Genomic DNA, 20,728 nt, shown 5'->3' on the forward strand with positions numbered 1-20,728 from the left:
GCAAAGTCTGAGTCATCTGTGGTGACTGACAGCTTTGGAGCAAAAGGGGAGAAGGGGAGACCTGGATTCAGGGATATTTTATGCCTTCAATTGATTTGTCTTTTCACAAATCCCAGAAATGAAATCTGAAAATATAATGGGTGTCAGTGCTAGGACCAAACAGACTTCAGATACTATTGTATCTTTTTCATGTTGGAGCCTTGCAAAAGGTATCATTAGAATCATAGATTCCATGAGACCCTGGCTCCTGAGATATTCCCTTGCAATGACCAAAGTCAGAGTGCAAAATCCCTGGAATAGATATAAATATAGATCTACCTTTTTCCCATGGAAGAAAATCTCTTTGTACTGAGATGCCTAGTAGACTCCCTGGGAACACAATCCTGTGTGATGTCAAAAAAGACTTGTTAATGTTCTCTTAGAATTTCAGCCTCCATAGGAGATCTCTCACCCAAGTGACAGATTCCTGACACTTTGAAAAAGGCTCTACAAAGATAAGCAAAATCTCTAAACATGAAAACAATGTGGATATCCTGTAGCTTCCAATGGACTATAACTGTAGCTAGATACTTTGTGAACGCAGAACTGATAATCTGATCCAGACACATGAAACCTTAAGAAATGTCTGATGTCTGGATGGATGGGAATGTGATGACAGGTATCTTTTAAATCTAAGGTTACCAAACAACTCAAATGTGGAAGAAAGGGTGACAGGCTGTAAAGTGAAAGCATTTTAAACTAGAGCACTATCATAAACTGGTTTAGGAAAGAAAGATCCAGAACTGGTCTCCAGACATTTTCTTTCTTTGGCACCAGAAGTATTCTTGAATAAAAACCTATTCCCAACTAGGAAGGATAAACTGTTTCTATTACCCTCTGAGAAAGCATGTGCTGTAGAACGGGAGGGAACAGAGAGGTTTGGTCTTGTGGATTATGAATAATTCTTAGGAAATGGGGGATTTCTTCCTACTGCCATCTGTAACCTTGCTGAATCAGTCTCAGAACTTATTTGTCTGAAACAATCTGTTGCTAAATAGGGAAATGGAGATTCAGACTTTCTGGAAGGGATAATGGACTGGCAGAGTTGGGGGGGGGGGGCAAGGTCTCTGACATAGTCATTCTGCTTTATTTGACTGTCCTTTGCTCTGGGGGAGTTTTTGCTTTCTTTTTGTAACATCCCTGCCATTGTTTTTAAATGCCTGCTTACCAGCATTTTGTGGAGTTTGTTGTGTTTCTTATCAAACTGAGCATGGGATCAGAAAATACCTTTGAAAATTTAGAGAAGGAGGATGGAAAAAATCTGAGAGAGTCCCTTTAACAGCTTGCCCTTCCCATCACATTTATTGATAACCTGTACAGCAGAAGCTCTAAATTTCAAACCTTTAGCCAAAGGTAAATTTAAAATATTATTTTTGCATCATTTGGGAGGTTCTGAGAATGCAGCCAGGCAAACCTCCTCAACACAGTGTTAGTGGCAACAACCATGGATGTAGGATCTACAGTCATAAATATACTTTAAACAATGAGTAGTGACCTGAGAAATAGAAGAACCTAAACCACACAAAGCAGATTTTTCCTCACAGGAAGGAACTGCAAATAAAATATTCATCACACCTTCACAATTAGAATAAACTTTAACATATAAGCCTGAAATTCAAATGTCTAAAAATGAAAGTTGCAGAAGCATATACATTTTCTCCAAGTTTATCAATTGTTTTACCCTCCTTGTCAGAAGGGGAAGGATTAGAATTAACAAAATGCTTGGTAGTAGCTGGATTATCTAAAGCTATAGCTGCTGGGTTAGGTCTGGGCTGAGAAATAGAAATTTGAAAGGCAGAGGAACTTTGTACATTTCGTCTACTTTCTTAGGTGTGGCAGTCTAGGTATCAGGGAAACCACAGGCTTTGACAAACACATTCTCCAATGTTTGGTAGCACTGGGAGGGGGTGGGAAGAGGTTCTGAGAATTCCATTTATAAAATTTCATAGTACTTCTTGAGGGACTGGAAAAGTTCAGTGTTCTTCCACTGAAAACACTGGCACATTCTGGAAGTAGTCATGGAGAAAAAGAATCCTTGACAGGGAGACTCAGATATCATGCTCTCTTCTGAATCTAAATCAGAATTCTGAGGCCAACAATCAGTATCTGTCCCATCACATTCTTCTCCGGATTTGATTTCTTGAATCTCTTCAGGAAAAGAGGAATCTCTTTTTCTCTTACCAGAAATCACCATATAAGAAGGGTTAATATGCCTGTATAAGACCCTGAGTCCAACTTAATAATTTACTCTTGTCCAGTGAAACTGCAGTAGGAGAAGATACATGTTTAGGTTTCTGTTTCTTTTTGATAGGAAAGTTAGGAAAAACAAGGTTATTAATGGTACTCATAGCATCCCAATGGATGGGCACAATATTCTGGATAAGCTGGGGCATCGTCCCTGCCCCTTCTCCCAACATTGACAAATGTGGCTCTCCCTTGCCCACTGAGGGGACCCCAGCAGCCACAGAGGATGTTGTTGACCCCTGGTCCATAGTGGCTGCATGGGCAATATCAGGGGGATTCGGGAAAGCAGCAGAGTCACCCACTTGTGGCTGAGATAAATTAACTTTTGCTTTTTGTGGCAGGAAGAAATACTGAGAGTAGGACTGCTAGTTTATTCCATGGTCAAGGCAAAAATGGTGCTTTTTTCACAGAGAAATTAAACAGCAAAGCCAGTAACATTTTAAAAGTATTATAAAGTCACTTTTCCCAATAAAATCACAGTAAAACACACTCTAATACAATCAGCCCCAAACAATAATTTGAATAGTTTCTCCACAGAATAAAATTGTTTTAAAATGTTTAAATCAACTTTTAACTGCCAAACACCAAAGTACACTCCCATTTAAAAGTGCAGCAAAGTTGCAGGACAGTCAATAAAAAAACACATATTTCCAGCTTAAAAAATACTTTCCTTAACAGGAAAATACATCTAAACATTAATAATAATATATGGAAGTTTTTTTCCCCAAAGCAGCAATGGAACAATGCAAGCTGACAATCGATTCTCAAAAGCCTGGTAGGAAAACTCTGAAGGGGCTAGTGCAAAAACCTGTCTTTCAGTTAGCTCAACTCAAGTTGGCTAATGTTTTGGGTGTGTGGAAGGTGCCCTGAAGCTTTGGAAGTTGGCTATGCAGGATTTAATGCATATAGTTTAGGCGTATTTTAGTGATCATTATGAAGAATATATTTAGTTCTTTTGATATGGTACTTCTACTGACAAAAAGTATCCTGTTTATTGAATATACCCTTTTTATGACATACTGAGAAAGAGAAGAGAAATGACTGACTTTGATCTCATGTTCCTCAAAAAATCATCCAGTTATTGTTCTTTTCACTATATTAAACAGCAATGTCATATAGTAAGCACATCACTTCAGATGACATTTCTTACATAACTCTAACAGGCCAGGCTTGGGATATCCATTAGCAGGATTTTTTAAGACAAACTTCTAGGTACCTGTCCTTTATATAGACACTGAAAGAAAAATGCTGACAGTAAAACATATTTTTCTTAATTAAAAATGCTTCCACATTCTCACCCATTTTTCCATTCCTGAAGGTTATTGTTATTCATGCCATTTTCTGTAATAATCAGATTCTCTCCATGTGCATTTTCTAAAATAGGGTTCAGTATAGGACAGGTACAGGAATATTTTCCAGATATGCAGTTGAGAGACTTTTCATAATTTAGGCCAATTCATTTGTTTATACTAGAAAAACTTTCCTCGATACTGGTAGACATTTTCTGGTCGCCTAACACAAGCAAAATAAAAGGCATCACAATCAAACTGTATAAATTATAAAAAATAAGAAGCTTATTATTCTGTCTTTTAACCTGTCTCCATTTAAGCCTTCATTAGACTAAAGGAACATAATTTAAGTTGCAGCACTGATTATTGGTATAGGCTTTCAGTGTGCTGCCTTTTATTTTTTATATTAATATTGGTTTGCCTGCCACAACTTTTAAGTTTCTGGCCATTGCATCTTTTTTTTTGTATTTCAGTTGGTCCAGGAACCTATAAAATTGGACAAAATGAATTCACGTCATAGCAATATATGTTCTTGTTGTTAAATTGACTATGTTCAGCTAACTTAGCTACTTGTGATTAAAAGTACAGCTCTGCTTATTATGTTTAAAAAAAGACTTGCGTTTTATACAACAGCTTGCATATTGTGTGGTACCTCATAATTCCCTTTCTATTTGACTATTGCCTACCATTTTTTAATAAATCAGTTTTAGTAAGTAACATGAAAACTTTCATAAGTGCAATCAAAGATGCTGTTCTGTAGTAGCAAAGTCAAAATGATATGAAGAAACAGGATTAACTATGTACAACTAGTATAAATGCAGCACTATAACAAAAAATCTAATTTATTTATAAGATCCATATCTTAGCACTTGAAAATTATCTTATAAATGCTCCCTTATAACTTCATTCATTCTCATGTTTTGTTTTTATGGTTAATCCCACTAGGGCTGCTACCTGTTGAGCCATTGATGCTCATAGTCTATAACCAGTATAAAGCAGCATTTTGAACTGACAAATACTTGTTAATTATTGTCTCACAAAGCATATTTATGTTATTTGTAAACAGTGGATGCAAACTGGTCCATTATGGACATTTTACAGACATGTTTTACTCCAATATAAAAATCAATAAAAACCAAAAAAAACCCCATAACAACACTAACCACATGTATGCAGGGGGAAAGTCCCCCTGCACCCCCACACCCCTGCTACTTATATATTCTAACTCCGAGATCACACTACAGTGGGGAAAAGGGAATATTCTCTTATCGCCGCTGTGCTGCAGTCTACAACAACAACTGCTGCTTTTCGTTCACTCATTGTTTTGCAAAAGTCCATTTTGGAATAAATGCACTTTAGGAAAAAGCAGGGTTGTGAATTTACGTTTCATAGCAATGTAATTTTGGTTGGTCAAGGTAGACTCATATATATATATATATATATATATATATATATATATATATATATATATATATGGATTCCTATTATAAAAACGAAAGTTCACTACTTCGAACTTGGAATAGGAAGCCTCACTTCTGCAAAAGTTCACTTTAATGAAAGTGAACTTTTGCATAAGTGCACTTCACCGAAAACACCACAGCACAGTGGAGGACATAAAAAATAAGCTATGTCCTCCACTATGGTGCGATAGTCACGGACCTTAGGGTTAGGGCATGGGTTAGGGTAAGGGGATAGTTAGTAAAGTGATCCCATTATCCTAACCCATGCTCTAACCCTAAGGTCTGTGACTATCGCACCATAGTGGAGGACATTGCTATGTCCTTCACTGCATTGCAGTCATTACGGACCTTAGGGTTAGGGCACGGGTCATGGTAAGGGCTATCCCCTTACTATGACCCGTACCCTAACCCTAAGGTCTATGAGTACTGCACGGAAGTTCAGTACAACACCCATTCATTGTACTGAACTTCGTGTAAGTGCACTTTCGATTAAGTGCACTTTCGCTGCAGTGAGCATTCCATGCACTATTTTGAATTAGTGAAAATTCGATCTAATGTATGGAACCCATATATATATATATATATATATATATAGAGAGAGAGAGAGAGAGAGAGAGATATGATATATAGAGACAGTTTTATAGTAGACAGACTACCCCACATATTACTGGGATGTGGGAGGAAAGTGGATTACCCAGATTAAAAAAATACATGAACACAAAAAAAATGTACAAGTGCCACAGGGACGTCAGGGCTGAAACTTCAGACTTTGAAGTAGTGTGGTAGAAATTTTAATGACCAGGCTGCTATGCTGTTGTTTATAAGATAGCTGCAATATAATAAAAATAAAATATAGCAAACCAAGAAAACAAAAATAATTAATTTGACTCACATCTTTTTCATCCATTCAATTTTTTTCTGTTTTCTTCTTTTTTCAACCATCTGTTTCCTTTGAAGCTTAGAAAAATGGAAATCTGTTGACTTTGTACTTGACTCAACAGCTATTGGATCAGCATATTCCCAAAACTACAGAAAAAAACATGCAAAAATCAAATAATACAGACAGATGTTCGACAACTAAACTGGACACAAATATGTTTCCTATCTTTTATGATCCTTACAAGACCAGTTTTATGAATGTTTCAGTGATTCACAGTACCTGATAATCAAAAAAATAACATACGCTGGTGTTACATACAGAAATTCAGCTGCAGAATTTAATTTGATAGACTTGTTTCTTACAGTAAATATAGGGTTCCCACCATTGCTGAAACATTCCTTAAAATAGGAAAGCACACACACACACACACACACACACACACACACACACACACACACACACACACACACACACACACACACACACACAAATATACATGTGCACAAACGTATTCATGAGAAGCAGGTAAGTCTTGAGAGGTGACTATATATTTTTGCCTAAATTTCATCTTAAGAAGAATGACAAATTGTATTGTAGCCTTTGGGAATAGGATGACTTCCTTAATGAATTTACTAAATACAGTTGATTAAAGTACAGATTCCAGCAAATTAATCTATAGGTATATTATCAGGCATTTCTGAAAAAAAAGTTCTCTGATAAAGATTAACAGTTAGACATTCTGTTTCTGTTGGGTTGGGGGGACATGATAACCATATCTTTTTGCCTTTCTAGTAAAGGAACAAGGTATGCACATCCAACACACAGGCAGGAGTAGTTGGAGAAGCAATAAATCAAGCTATAAGTTGGTAGAAATCATAACAAAAGTTTGCACAAAATGATGGATGCTGAAGTCAGTTCTATTCTTATAGAAGAACTCTAGCCCCAGAGTCATAGAAAAGTTGCCTGGTATGCAAAGCCACATGGAACTTTGAGCATTTCACTGTCATGCAAATTCCCAGGTAATGAGATGTTACCTTAGTGTGAATGTGTATGATTATGAATTGCAAAAAGGCCCAGTATCACAACTTAACACATTGGTGTGGTGCACATTGTTCCACTGTGCTGATATCTATAAATATTAGCCTAGTTGTTTGAAGTGATACCGTCTGTGTGGAGTCTGCATGTCCTCCCCGCGGTCGAGTGGCCTCCGAAAGACATGCGTGAATGGGCGTGCCTTCGCTGAAGGTTGGGTGTCAGGCTGGCAACTCAGCACCATAAAAATCGACTGCCAATCATCAGTGGATCGGAGTTCCGCTGTGGCAACCCCTAACCGAGAAAAGCCGAAAAGACAAACAAAACCTAGGTTTTGACCTATTTACACTGATTAAGTTTAATCATCTCCCAAGAAGAATGAAGAAGACATAGTGACTAGCAAGATTAAAGATTTGTTGGAGGGAAGGAAATTTTTCCTTACTCACAGGGTTGCACAGTCTTGGAATTATTATATTTACAGATGTGGGGGGAGGTGCAGCCTAAAGCATGGAAGGTACAGGGTAGCTTGCCCCTGAAAAAAATTCTTTTTTTTTGCGATTTTATTATGTCATCATTGTGAGTTGTTGGTTTTATGTTTTCGTTGTTTTTCATCTGGTGTTATACAGTTCAAGGTGGTGGTAGAGATCAGTTTTTAAAAATGAAAAGCATGATTTAATGTGTTTACAAATACACATTATCACTGATATAATGTAATATTACTGCTCTAGAGTACAGTCAGGAGTTTTGACATTTTATACCAAAATCCGGATTACTGCATTCCTACCCTCTCTTCACGAGCATCCAGTGAATTTTGATTTGTACACCAAACACACATGCGCTACCTTCTCACCATTATAATCATCCTTTCTTCATATGGTCATATCCTAGGTATGTAAGGCAAGATGTAACATATAAACTTTTATTACATTTGATATTTGGTAGCTTGTAATAACACACAAACATAATTCTAGACACAACTGTCTTCTTTGCAGACTCAGCTGTGTTCCTTTAACTGAATATTTGTGTTTGAACATGAGACACTGTACCACTGTAATAGGCAAAATTTTGCCTTTTTGAAAATTAAATTGTACTCCATGATTTACATGTTCTGTGCATGGCCACATGAGTTGATACACAGAAGTGGTGGGGTAAAGGTAAACACTGAATTAGACACTGGAGCTGCATTATCGGTGATCTCAGTACAAAAGTACAAGAAAATGCTTACAGACAACTGCTAAAGAAAACCAAAGTCCTGCTGCTGACTTACATACCTTACATCCCTAGCAGCTATCTTCACCCTAGAGAATGCTGACTTCTGTGTGGTCACTGAGACATGGTTTAAAGCTGTGGAGTGCCACCAGTACAAGTTATAATGCCTTCCACACATTTAGACCAACTACTACACAGACAGAGACTAAAGGTTGAAGTGTCTCTATTTACATCAAAAATAAATATACATCAAGGCTGGTCAAACAGGACAATGCACTTGAGCTGCTCCATGTTCAAGTCACCATACACAAAATTTCAATATTACTTCTTTGCCAGCTATAGGTCCCCCTCTATAACCCAGGAAACCCATACCATGTATTTAAACTTATTAGAAACACTAACCAGTCAAGCCAATACCATATTCATGGGCGACTTTAATTAGCCCACTGTTAACTGGAAATCCTATATGAAACCAAATGTATAGGCACAGAGATTCCTGGATTTTGTAAACACAAACTTTCTGAACCAGATAATCAATACACCATCCAGGGGTGCAGCCATACTGGAACTGGTACTCACTAATATGGGAGAGTGCTGCACACCCCCTACTCTAATGTCTTTTCTGGTAAGGTCAGACCACAAAATGGTCTCCTTTGAAGTAAAACTAAAACACGGACCCCTAGTAAAACCTGGAATATTCAAGTACTACTCTAAGGCTAACCTCCTGCTATTAAGGGATAACCTATCAAAATTTCAGGCCCCCATAAACCCTGAGAACACTGCTGCCTCTGCATAACTACTCACAGAAACCCTATATGAGCATGTTAATAGCTGCATAGAGGCAGCTGTACCTACCAGGAAGAAATACAGAACTAGCTCAAAAAGCAAGCCACCCTGATGGAATCACATAATCAATAGGCTGTATAAAAGAAGGAAGAAATTCATGGCAAAAATTAGGAGGTGCACCACCCAGCAGGATAAGAGCACTCTCATCAAATTAAACAAACAACTCAGAGGACAAATAAAGTCTACCAAAGCCAAATTTGAGGTAAATGTATCTTCCCAGGCTAAGGACACCTACAAGGTGTTCTTCAGCTATGTCCGCACATGTGAACCTATATGTGAAACAACTGCACAGAACACAATTATATTTACTATCTTAGCTTGCACAGAAGCAATGACTGAAAATTTTCTAGTAAAAGAAATCCATTCTGATGCTTCTGCTCAATCACGCTACTTAACAGTTCTCTCTAATTCATGCTGATTATTAATCATCATGAATTTCTTACTTATCCTGTACTATCCTCATTATTAAAGCCCTACATGTAAAGCATAGCAAGATTAGAATTATAAATGCTACAGCTAAGAGCATTTTGAAAATCTCCTTCCCCAACCTGATGACAGACTGGTTATCCATGCCTATTGTGAGTTATCAGCTTCTTTGGCTTGCTGAAGCATACTCAAATAATCTCTAATCTCATTTTATTATCTGGAATAACCATGCAGTATTTGTATCTCACATAGTCTCCTTTCTTTCACTGAGAATAAATACATCAATCATCTACTAGTACTAACTTTAGAAATATATGCCTGTTTAAGCTCATGTTAAAAAGGTCAGGATTCGACCTCCATTAATCTGCTGTTTTGTAATATCCATTTGTACTAGCTCTATATACATGTCTACTTTTTGTACTGCTGTCAATGCACTTCCACAAGCCCATTTACAACTTGTATTTTCCATAGTTTCATAGTTTCATAGTTTAGTACTAGGTTGTCTGCCCTGAGGCATTTGCAAGCCTAGCCCAAGAGATGTGGCTTTCACCACCCCTTGTAGTGGTACTAAAGTGTATAGAATAAATTTAGTGTACTGTGCCTTTGTCTAGTAGTGACACATTGAAGACCCCCTTACTTATTAAAATTAGTTTACTGTGCCTCTGTTAAGTAGCGATACAGAGTTGACCCCTGGGGTAAACCTACGATCTCCCATCCACTCGTCAAGATTTCTCTTGAAGAGAGACAGTGAGGGGCTCTGCCTAACATGGACTGGGATTTTGTTCTAGAGTATGGGAAGCCTCTGAGTTATGAATCTGTCTCTCCAGCATGTTCTATCCATGTTTGTACTGAGGTTTAAATCTTTGTCTCTCATGGTTCTTATGGATTTTGATTTTTTGAGGTGGAGCATGTTCATCAATTCCTGGTTGGACATGGCCTTGTATGTCAGGCACAGATCACCTCTGAGCAGGCGGTATGCTACTGAATAGAGCTGGAGTTTCTTTAGCCTGGCAGCATATGACATATGTTGGAAACCCTTGATCCTCTTGGTGAGGTACTTCTGGGGTCACTCCAGCTGTTGTAAGTGCCGGGTGAGGTACATACCAAATGGGGCATTGTACTCAATCATGGGCCTGATAAGGGAGGAGTACAGGGGCACGATGACCTCCTTTGATCTGGATGTGAACCCCTTCATGATAAGGTGGGCAAGGTAGAAAGTCTTTCTAACCACTTTGGCAATGTGGGTGTCAGATGAGAGGTCACTATCAACTTGGGTCCCCAGGTCTCTGATTACTTTTTTGGTACTTAGTGGGTTACTGTCTATGTGATAATTTGTGGGTATTTTGTTTTTCCCAAAGGGGATGACTATACATTTCTTGGCATTCAGTTTAAGGCCGTGATTCCGGCACCAGTTGTCCGTTTCGGTGAGGCCTTTCTGTAGGATGTATGTGTCAGCTGGTGTATCGACTATGGTGCCTAGTTTGCAGTCATCTGCGAACTTTGTCAGCCACAACCCTCCCATGTTTGCTTTCACATCGGAGAAGTAAATGGCGAACAAGAGGGGTCCCAGGACAGAGCCCTATGGGACACCACTTGTGACTGGCTTTGAGTCTGACATGGCTCCCGCAATCTTGACTTTATGGGTTCTGTTCTTTAGCCAGTTTGCAACCCATCTTGTGACATATGGATTTACTTTTAAGCTGTTTAGCTTTTCTGTGATCCCCGAGTGGGGTATTGTGTCGAAGGCTTTAGCCAAGTCCAGGTAGGCTATATGGACTGCCTTGCCCTCATCAATGGCTCTAGAGACTATTTTGAAAAGTCAACCAGGTTCAAAAGGCAGGATCTGCCTTTTACAAAGCCGAACTGGGTGGGATCAAGTGTCTGTAGGTCCCCAATGTCATTGTTTATGAGTTCCATAATAATTCTTTCCATAGCTTTGCAAACCAGACTGGTCAAGCTTATGGGGCAGTAGTTCCCAGGGTCTGTAGTGGAGCCTCCCTTGTGGAGTGGTACCACTGTTGCTGTACACCAGTGTTCAGGTACATATCCTGTAGTAAGGCTAAGGTTAAATAACATTTTTATATGCGGGTTTAGCTCCTCTTGGAGTTCACGTATCACGCAGCCGGGGATACCATCAGGTCCCATAGATGCTGTGTTTTTTGCTTTGTTGAGGGTGGTTCTCACCTGGACATCAGAGATGACAGGGAGGTTACATTCAGCTGGGATGAGTATTTCTTCTTTTGGAGGTGATGGAGGGGAGAAATTTGCACTGAACCTGTCTGCCAGGATGTTGGCAATATCTGTGGGTTTGGTAAATTTTTTGTCATTGTGTACTAACTCTGAGCATATCTGAGTGTTTCCGCCCAGGTTTCTAACATAACTGAAGAATACCTTTTGGTTATCTTTAGTGTCCTTGGCGATTTTTCTCTCAAAGTTGGCCTTGGATATTTTTATGAGAGAACGTAGCTTTCTACTAGTGCTGATCAGAGATGCCTTCCCTTTATGGGATTTTGCTCTGTCTTGCAGTAGCTTCCTTTTTTTGTTATACAATTTGTTTATGGCTGGGGTCCACCAGACAGGACACTTTCCTTTGGTGGAGAGGGTCTTGGTTTTATTTGGGATTGCATGATCCATGCATTCTTGGAGATGTCCGTAGAAAGCATTTGTGTAGGATTCAGCATTGTGGGATGTGGTTTCCATTGGCCCTGAGGGCTTAAGTGATACCATCTCAGTCTTGAGAAGTGTAAAGCCGGCTTTTGAGAAGTTTCTCACTGTAGTTTTTTGTGCTGGGGGTGGAGGTGGTAAATGTATATCCAGGGTGATTAGTTTGTGGTCAGATCTCACCAGTCAGGGCAATACTTCTGGTGTGGAGCATTTTGTCCCCATGTTTGTGATGATCAGGTCTAGTATATTATCCCCCCTTGTGGGAGAGGTGACTAGTTGTTCCATTGCATTTGAGTTTATGAATTCCAGGAACCTTTGTGCTAGGGTGTTAGGGCTAGAATAGTGCACCCAGTCTATGTTAGGGTAGTTGAAGTCTCCCAATATGATGGTATTTGGTGAGACATTCATATCTTCCAATGTCTTCAGGAAGGCTGAGTGGGGTTCTTGAGATTGGGAGGGTGGTCTGCAACATGCAACCAGTTGTATAGCAGTTTTGCCTATGGTTAGCTGCACCTGGATGGTCTCCGATGCTTCATGAGTTGCCACTAACCTAGAGGTGTGGGTGTCCTCGATGAATATGGACACTCCCTCTCCCTTTGTGGTTCAGCCCGGGTTTTGGGGCCGAAAAGCATGATACGAGGTAAAGCCTGGTAGCGCTGGGGTGCTCTCAGGAGCCTTGAACCAGGTCTCGGTTACAGCGCAGACATCGATGTTCTCCATACTGAGGAGTGCTTTGAGAGCCTGCATCTTGAGATTTAGACTTCTGGCGTTGAGCAGCATTACCCTTAATTTTATTCCATTTTTGTTTTCTAAGGAGGTGGGTTCGTCTTTTGAGCCTTGCCTAAAAAAGGCACTATGGGGGTGGCAAGAGCCTTAGCCAATATCTGGAAGCCCAGTGGTGACAGGTGCAAGCCGTCCCTTGCGAAGCAGCGTGGCTTGTCCAGCATGTCATCCCAAGCAGACAGACATTGGATCCCCCTAGATTGACACCAGTAATTGAGCCAATTATTAAAGCTGATTATCTTGTCTTTGTATTGTGGCATCATTCTTGGTGAGGGCAGGATGCTGCTCAGGGTCAGGGTCATACCAGCCTCGGCTACATAATCAGAAAGCTCCTCAATGTCTCTTTTCATGTAGTCCAAGGAGGTACGTATCAGGTCATTCATGCTGGCATGGACAATGACGGAGTCATATTTGTACGTGCTTTTGAGTGACCTGAGTGCATGTGTTATATGGCGGATCCTAGCCCCCGATAGGCAGCTTACCGTTACCCTCTCCTTGCTCAGCCTGGTAAGTGGGAGGTCAGTGTGTCTGACTATAGAGTCACCTATCACTAGTGTATCAGGCATAGTGTTTGGCCTTAAGGGCTGTGATTTATTGACACACCGATTTATTGAAGTATGTGTTGCATGTGTTATGTTTTGAGGTGGTGGATTTTTTGGTGTCTGCTTTGGGAGCCTCTGTTGTTTTGGTAAGTTTTTTAATAGAGCCTCCGAGTATGTTTTTGTGTTATTATGTGTTTGATTTGCAGTTGGGGTAGGTCTATGTGTGACTGGGTTTGTTGTGTGTGTGGTTACCTTCTCCTCCTGTCTGGTCTTGCCAGTCCTGAGTTGAGAGAGTTCAGCCTCCAGTTTGGCTATATAGTTGCATCTCTCACATGTATTTGTGTTTGTTGGGAGGAGGAGAGGGTTGTCTGTGTACATGAGACAATTATAGCATTGTCTCAAGATTCCCAGATTAACCAGCTGAGCAGGAGAAGATGCTAGCAATCTACCACTCGACATGCTAGAAAATTATAAGAGAGTGCTGTGCCTTTAAGGGAAGTGGTTGGGGTGGTAGGTGGGTGTAGTGCTACTTGAGTTTGAGAGTGCCTGCTTAGAAGATTAGCTTAGAGAACAAGTGCTATGCTTATAATATAATGAGTAGACTGGTTATTCTAAGAGTAGAGCTTTCTAAGGGAAAATTTGAAGAGCAGACTTGGCGGAGCCAGGAAAAGTTTAACCCTGTTTAACCGGCGCAATCACGCAAAGCCGCGCTAATGTGGATTTTAAACAGGGAACTTGAAAAGAGCTAGAAATGGTCCAAAACAACCAATTACTACAGCTCTTGTGCTGAGGTCACTTCCTTCAGGGACAGATAGGCTGCTCAAGGCTCCCCACTCCAACTGGTGAGCAAAGAAACTTCCTTCTTATCCAAGTAAGGTAATGGACAACACAGGAACTACACCACAGCCCAGAATACAGCAAAGCCTGTAAACTGGTCTAAACTAGTCGAGGAGAAGCGGGAAAACAAGGATTATTTTTTTGGGGTTTTTTTGTTTTTAGATAGAAAACACTCAGAAATACAGAAGGCAGCAATAAATCAGTTACACAGGCTAGCACCCTCTCCTGACATGCATTAAATAAATGTTCTCTGTAACTTTTATTTCTCTAAGCAAAATCTTTAACACCCTTTTAGTGTTCTCTTACTTTCTATATCTCATGGTCACTGATCATTAAATAATGTATACATTATTTTGTAATAAATGAAGCCTGATTTGTTATATCTTTGATAATGTTAAGTAACTTTCACTACTTGTTTCTTCAGGTAGTCATACAACTCATTCTGATAAGCACATCACAATAAACATATCACTCACTTTTAAGCTGTTTCCTGAATGGTGTCAGCTGGGATGCTGAACTGTAAAATCTATTCGGTCATATACACTTAATGTGCATGATGTCTGGTAATGTCTTAAACTAAATATATCTTACTGAGCATTGGAATAGCTCTCTTTCATGTTGTTTTCATTTAAACAAAGTTTTGCTGTGCTCTATGAATTCAGTAAAGTGATTTCAACTACTGAGTCAATTCTTAGGTCAGTATCACTATAAAATACAGAGTAATCAGTGAAAGTGTATCACATTTCCTAAGTAACTATCCCTTTGAATGCAGAAACATAAAAAAGAAGTTAATGTACTCACCATAACGTTCCATCTGTGTTGTCCATTTTCATTCTTCCTTAACATGTGGGTTTAGATCAAACTCTTGGATCTGACTCAGCCATCTTCTATCGATTCTAGCATCTGACTCAAATGCTCCTCCCTTACCCATAATGCCCCTGACCACTGCAGTACCTCAGATTGAATTTGCTGCTATTATATGTATTATAACTACAAACACAATAACAATGCTATGACAGAAAAGTGATAGCTGAAAGATCAGGAGCTCAAACAGGAACTACAGTTCATATGACAATTCAGTTAGGTCTCTCCCAAAGACATGGACAGGAGGAAGTGGGGGAATAGAGGTAGAATGAAAATGGACAACACAGACGGAATGTTATGGTGAGTACATAACTTCTTTACCTGATGTTTTCATTTTCATTCATTCCTCAAAGTGTGGGTGGAGTCTCCAGCTATGGTAACATTGGGTGGCACTCATGGAAGGATATTCCGGAGAACCATGGAACCAAACGCAGCCCTTTTTCTGGTGTTACGGAAAAATATTTCGTCTCATAATTATTCTTCACAAAATGCAAATTAACTTGAAGTTTCTTCACAAATGAGTCAAATAAAATGCTTATAAATGTTTATGTTAAAAACTAAAATGTAGTATAGATGTATAGTTATACAAAGCACAGTTTCATGTAAGTTGTAGCTTTATATTTCAAATGTCTTCCAACTGCATTCTCTTTTCAATATCACATTATAGTGTACTGATAAAAATTAAAGGCAAAGTAGGTGCAGAAAGAATTATGGGATGCTACTATGTTTAAAGGAGTCTGGTTCCAAAATGTAATGGAGGGAGGAAAGAAAACAACATTCTAAGAATCTTTGTAAGGTCTGATCTTCTTATACTGGAAAATGAATGCCTGCAAGAATGTCCGGAAGACAGTGTATACTGGTTCTGAATGATACAAAGTCAAAAGACAGATTGTTAGGCCAGGTGGTCTGTGTTTTAAAAATACATATTTGTCAAGTGTCCATGTAAAGTTCTAAGCAAGAAGGATGAGGGCACAAATTATTTTAAAATTAGATGATTTGTTAAAAGCTATGTTATGTCAAAGTTATGCATGCATGAAATTGATAAGGAAATGTATATATGTAGTATTATTTTCCGTTGTTCTTTGAGACTGATTTGGAAATTTTGTGAAGGCAGTCTCCCAGTGCTGTTTGTATGGAATAAATTATTACTTTGCACATCCTGAAGTGTTATTCTTCACTCACAACTAAAAGGTAAATCTCTTTGTTATTTATTTGTTGCACTTTAACACTGGAGATGATGTCCAATTTGTAATGAGCAATAAAAGTATGGGAAATGGACCATGTGGCATCTGCACAAATATCATCAATTGAAGCTCTAGCCCAAAGAGTAGCTGATGTTGACATTGACCTGGTTGAATGTGCCTTTGGCTGACTTGGTAAAGTTATGCCTCTCAAAGGATAAACATAGGAGATACAATCTGTTATCCATTTAGCCAGTGTAGTTTTAGAAACTGGCTTTTCCATTCTATTATTAGTGAATGAGACAAATAATTGATCAGACTTTGGAAACTCCTTTGTCTTGTGAAGGTAAAAATGAAGTTTTCTATGTAAGTCTAGAAGATGAAGGGTGTATTCTCCTTTATTTTCAAATTTGTGGAAGAAAACTGGCAAATTGATCACATGATTGATATTGGATTCAGAGGCAACTTTCAATAAAAAGGAAGGATTTGTGTGTAAAGTAACTCTGTCTTTATGAAAGATCAGATACGGTGGTTTGGAAGATAGTGCTTGGAGTTCAGATACTTGTCTTGCAGAAGTAATAGCCACCAGAAAGACAGTTTTCCAGGAAACAAACTTGAGATCTACTTTAGCTGATGGTTCAAAGAGAGGATTACTAAAGTTTGCAAAATCATAGTAAGGTTGCAAGGTGGAATAGAGTCCTTTATGGGAGGTCTAAGTAGAAGGGTACCCTTAATAAAAGCCTTGTATAATTTAGATGATGCTAAAGGGGAAGCATTATCTGTAATGTGAAAGTTGGAGATGTCTGCTAACTGAACTTTAATAGTGAAAAACTTGCCCCTCCTTGAAAAATCAAGGCAAAAAAATCTAGAATAGCTGGAAGTGGGGCAGTGAAATGATCCATCTTTCTCTGATGAATCCAACAAGAAAACCCTTTCCATTTACTTTGTTAAATTTTCTAAGTCAAAGGTTTATGAGATGAGACTTGGATTTTTTGAACTGGGGAGGAAAGCCTGGAAAGTCTACCCATTATCAGAACTAGAGAAACCATGTAGTCAGCTTGAGGCCTGCAATGTTCGGGTGAATCTGCCCTGATGGGCAAGATAGTAGGTCTGGACTAGGATCCAGCATCCAGGGAAGACGTGTTAGGTGAGACCAAAGGAAAGGGAACCATACTTGATGTGGCCAGAAGGGAGCAATGATGATTACAGTGCTCTTCAACCAAACTGCTTTCTGAAAAAAACTTGGGGATGAGAATCAGGGGAAGATAAGCATAATGGAGTGCAGAGGGCCAAACATGGACTAGAGCATCTCTATGTGACTGCCCCTGAGGTGGGATAAGAGCAAAGAACTTGCTGCATTTGTTGTTGAGGGAAGAGGCAAATAGGATGTAGCAAGGTTGACCCCATTTGGGTTAGATCATGTACGCCACTGATTGGTTGAGAGACCACTTGTGAGGCATGAGAATTGTCCTGCTGAGTTTGTTTGCTATAATGTTGAATTTCCCTGGTATGTGTGTCAGTACAAGAAAGCGGTTGGATGAGATCACCCACTGCCACATTCTCATTGCTTCTGGACAAAGGGGTAGGACCTGGTTCCCCCTGTTTGTTGGTGTACCAGATTACTGACAGGTTGTCTGTCTGTATTGCAATAGTTCCTAGAGGGAGAAAGCTCTGAAAGGCCTGCAACACTAGAATCACCACTCTCATCTCTAGGACATTGATATGCAAATTGGTCTCTTGTGGGGACAATGTGCCTTGAACAGTTCTTCCCAAGTAATGACCCCCACCCCAACTGGGAGGCATCCATTGTCAGTATGGCATTCAGGAGGGGAAAGATAAATGGACGCCCTTGACCTATCTCCTCAGAATGAATCCACCAAGGAAGAGACTTTCTGCAAGCCTGAGACAATTTTATTGGATGTCTTAGGGGTGTTGATAAAAGGACCATGGAACTGCTAGGGTCCCCTGAAGAATCCTCATGTGGATGTGCACAGTGGGAATTAGAGTAATTGCAGCAGCCATTGACCCTATAGCTTTGAGGACTAGTTTTGCTGTGGGAAAAGGAAGAGAAAGTATTTGTCTGACATGTGCCTTCAATGTGAGAACTCTGTTTTGGGGCATAAAAGCTAGAGAATTGATTGTGTCTAAATGAGCCCCTATAAACTCCAAGACTTAAACTGGTTGAAGTTTTGATTTTTCCAAATTGATTGCAATCTCCAGTGAAAGAGATAGTTGAAGAAGATAATCTCTGGCCTTTAGAAGCAGATGCCTGGTTGGTGAAGTGAGAGACCAGTCATCTAAGTATGGAAATACTTTGAATTTAAGCAGTCTCAGTTGAGCTGCTACTTCTGCCATACATTTGGTGAACACCCTGGGGGCTATGGTGAGACCAAAGGGTAGAGGTCTGAATTGATAATGACTGACTCCCAGCTGGAAGCATAGATACCTTTGAGAGCGCCTGGTCATTTTGATGTGATAGTACGCATCTTGAAGATTGATTGAGCAGATCCAGTCATCCTTCTGTAGGCAAAATTGAATGGACTAAGCCATGACCATCCAGAATTTGGAATTCTTTACATATCAGTTTAGATAACTGAGAACCAATATAGGTGTCAGGACCCTGTCTTTTTTGGCAACAAAAAGAGACTTGACTAAATTCCACATCCTGTTTGGTCTGGGGGAACCTCTTGGATAATTTTTTTGTCTAGAAGCTTTTGGATCTCTTCTGTTGCTAGCACCCCCTGATTGGGTGGAATTTTCCTCTTTTGTAAAGGAATCTGTAAAAAGGGAATGGAATATCATCTAGATATGATCCTTTGCACCCAAGTGTATTTTGTGATGATTATCCAGGCTTTTTGATGCAAGGATAAGTGACCCCCGCAACAGCTGGGCAACATTTCAGGAGTGCTGGAAGGATCTGTACAGGAAGGAATCTCAAGAACTTTGCTTCTGTGATCCCCCTCTGTCATGTGGGCAATGCCTACCATTGTAGTTACTGCCTCCTCTCCCTCTGAGGGAAAAATGCCTGCATGATTCCCGAAAAAGATCTTGAGATTTTTGGAACCACATCTTCTTCCCACCATGTTTATTCCTAGAGAAAGGTCTCTGTGGGGTAGAAAGGTGAATTCCAATGGCAGACAAGATCTTTCCATCCTTTTCACTGCAAGAGAGAGAGTGTCTTTAATGGTTGGCTCAAAGAAGATCCATCAAAAGAAGCAATGATGATTGACACCTTGAAGGGCTCCACAAATTCACATAACCACATCCAGTTATGTCAGAGTGCTAGGGGATTGGTTCCATGGAGACAAGTTCCTTCCATGCCCTGTGGGAAACAAGGCCTATAACCTCATCCATGGGGGGGGGGGGTAACCCAAGACATAAACAGTCCAGACCCAAAGGCTTCCAGGAACATCGATTCCTCCTGGGAAGGGGTTTGGGAAGACCAGCAACCTTTTGGTGAAGAATTTCTAGGATGCCTCTTAATGAGACATCCTCAGGTAGAGATCTGTGGGACCCTTCTCCTTCATCAGTTAGTGTCTTCTGTGAGAGATTCCTATGGGGAATCTAAGTGCCTCCTTTTGCGTGACCTCTTCTGAGGGACCTCCTCAGTGGTGTATTCTGGTGAGGTATCAGAAGAGGCAGGGAGTTTCAGAGAGAGAACTGGCTGGAAGCTCATACTGTCTCTGAGGGTGTAGGCTGAGCAGATTCAAACACAGGATCCGAAGGGGGAACAAAGGACGGATCCAATGGTGGAAGAGTCAAGACCACTCTCAGGTGAGAGAAAACTCTCTCCACCACTTTGAAGGCAGAAGGGGCAGAAGAAGCTGAGGGCAATTTGCTCAGACCTGAAGCTGTTGGAGCAGATAATCCCGGGCCCTTCCTGACCCTCAGCTCAGAAGGAGTAGTCAGAGTCGAGCTGTCCAGCACTGAAGTTCTGAGGGGAAGAGATGGCTCCAAAACATTCTGAATCAAAGTCAACCCTTCGGGTCTGATGTCGACTCTTTGGCTCTGAGAACCATCATACTCCAAGGGGGTCAGAGCCGATTGGATCAAGGACATTGCAGGAGTGGAAGACAAAGGTATCTTCAGATCCAACATCTCGAGTCTTGGGGATTTCAGATCTGATCACTCTGAAATGGAAGGCCAGATCAGAGAAGGAGCAATAGCTGGCTGAAAGGATGGTTTATGGTTTATGGCTCATGGATCTGACAGAGGCAGCAAGACCCCCATCTGGATCTGTGTTCTGAGGAACTTTCTCATCATCCTATCCACCTCTGCCTTAGACAAACTTGGGGATGATATAACAGGAAGACATGGAGAGTAGCCTAGAAATATTTTGGATGTCTCCTGCAGGAAGGGAGACCCTAATCTAGGTGACACTGGTTCAGGATAAAACCTCAGTCTACTGGGTTGAGGGGATGGAGTCACAATG

At 40.2% G+C, this 20,728-nt stretch overlaps 1 protein-coding gene across 1 annotated transcript in view; it reads right to left on the bottom strand.

The window, feature by feature from the left end:
• CCHR5.PART0H11orf65 (chromosome chr5.part0 C11orf65 homolog) overlaps positions 1–20,728 on the bottom strand; it is a 426,753-nt gene that overhangs the window by 164,811 nt on the left and 241,214 nt on the right. The window contains exon 6 of the mRNA XM_044072623.1: positions 5,925–6,058. Coding sequence (XP_043928558.1) covers positions 5,925–6,058 — 134 coding nt within the window. The remainder of the gene's footprint in view (positions 1–5,924; positions 6,059–20,728) is intronic.

The sequence above is a fragment of the Protopterus annectens genome, chromosome 5.part0 (assembly GCF_019279795.1).
Source record: "Protopterus annectens isolate FY-2018-M chromosome 5.part0, PAN1.0, whole genome shotgun sequence".
Taxonomy (NCBI): domain Eukaryota; kingdom Metazoa; phylum Chordata; order Ceratodontiformes; family Protopteridae; genus Protopterus; species Protopterus annectens.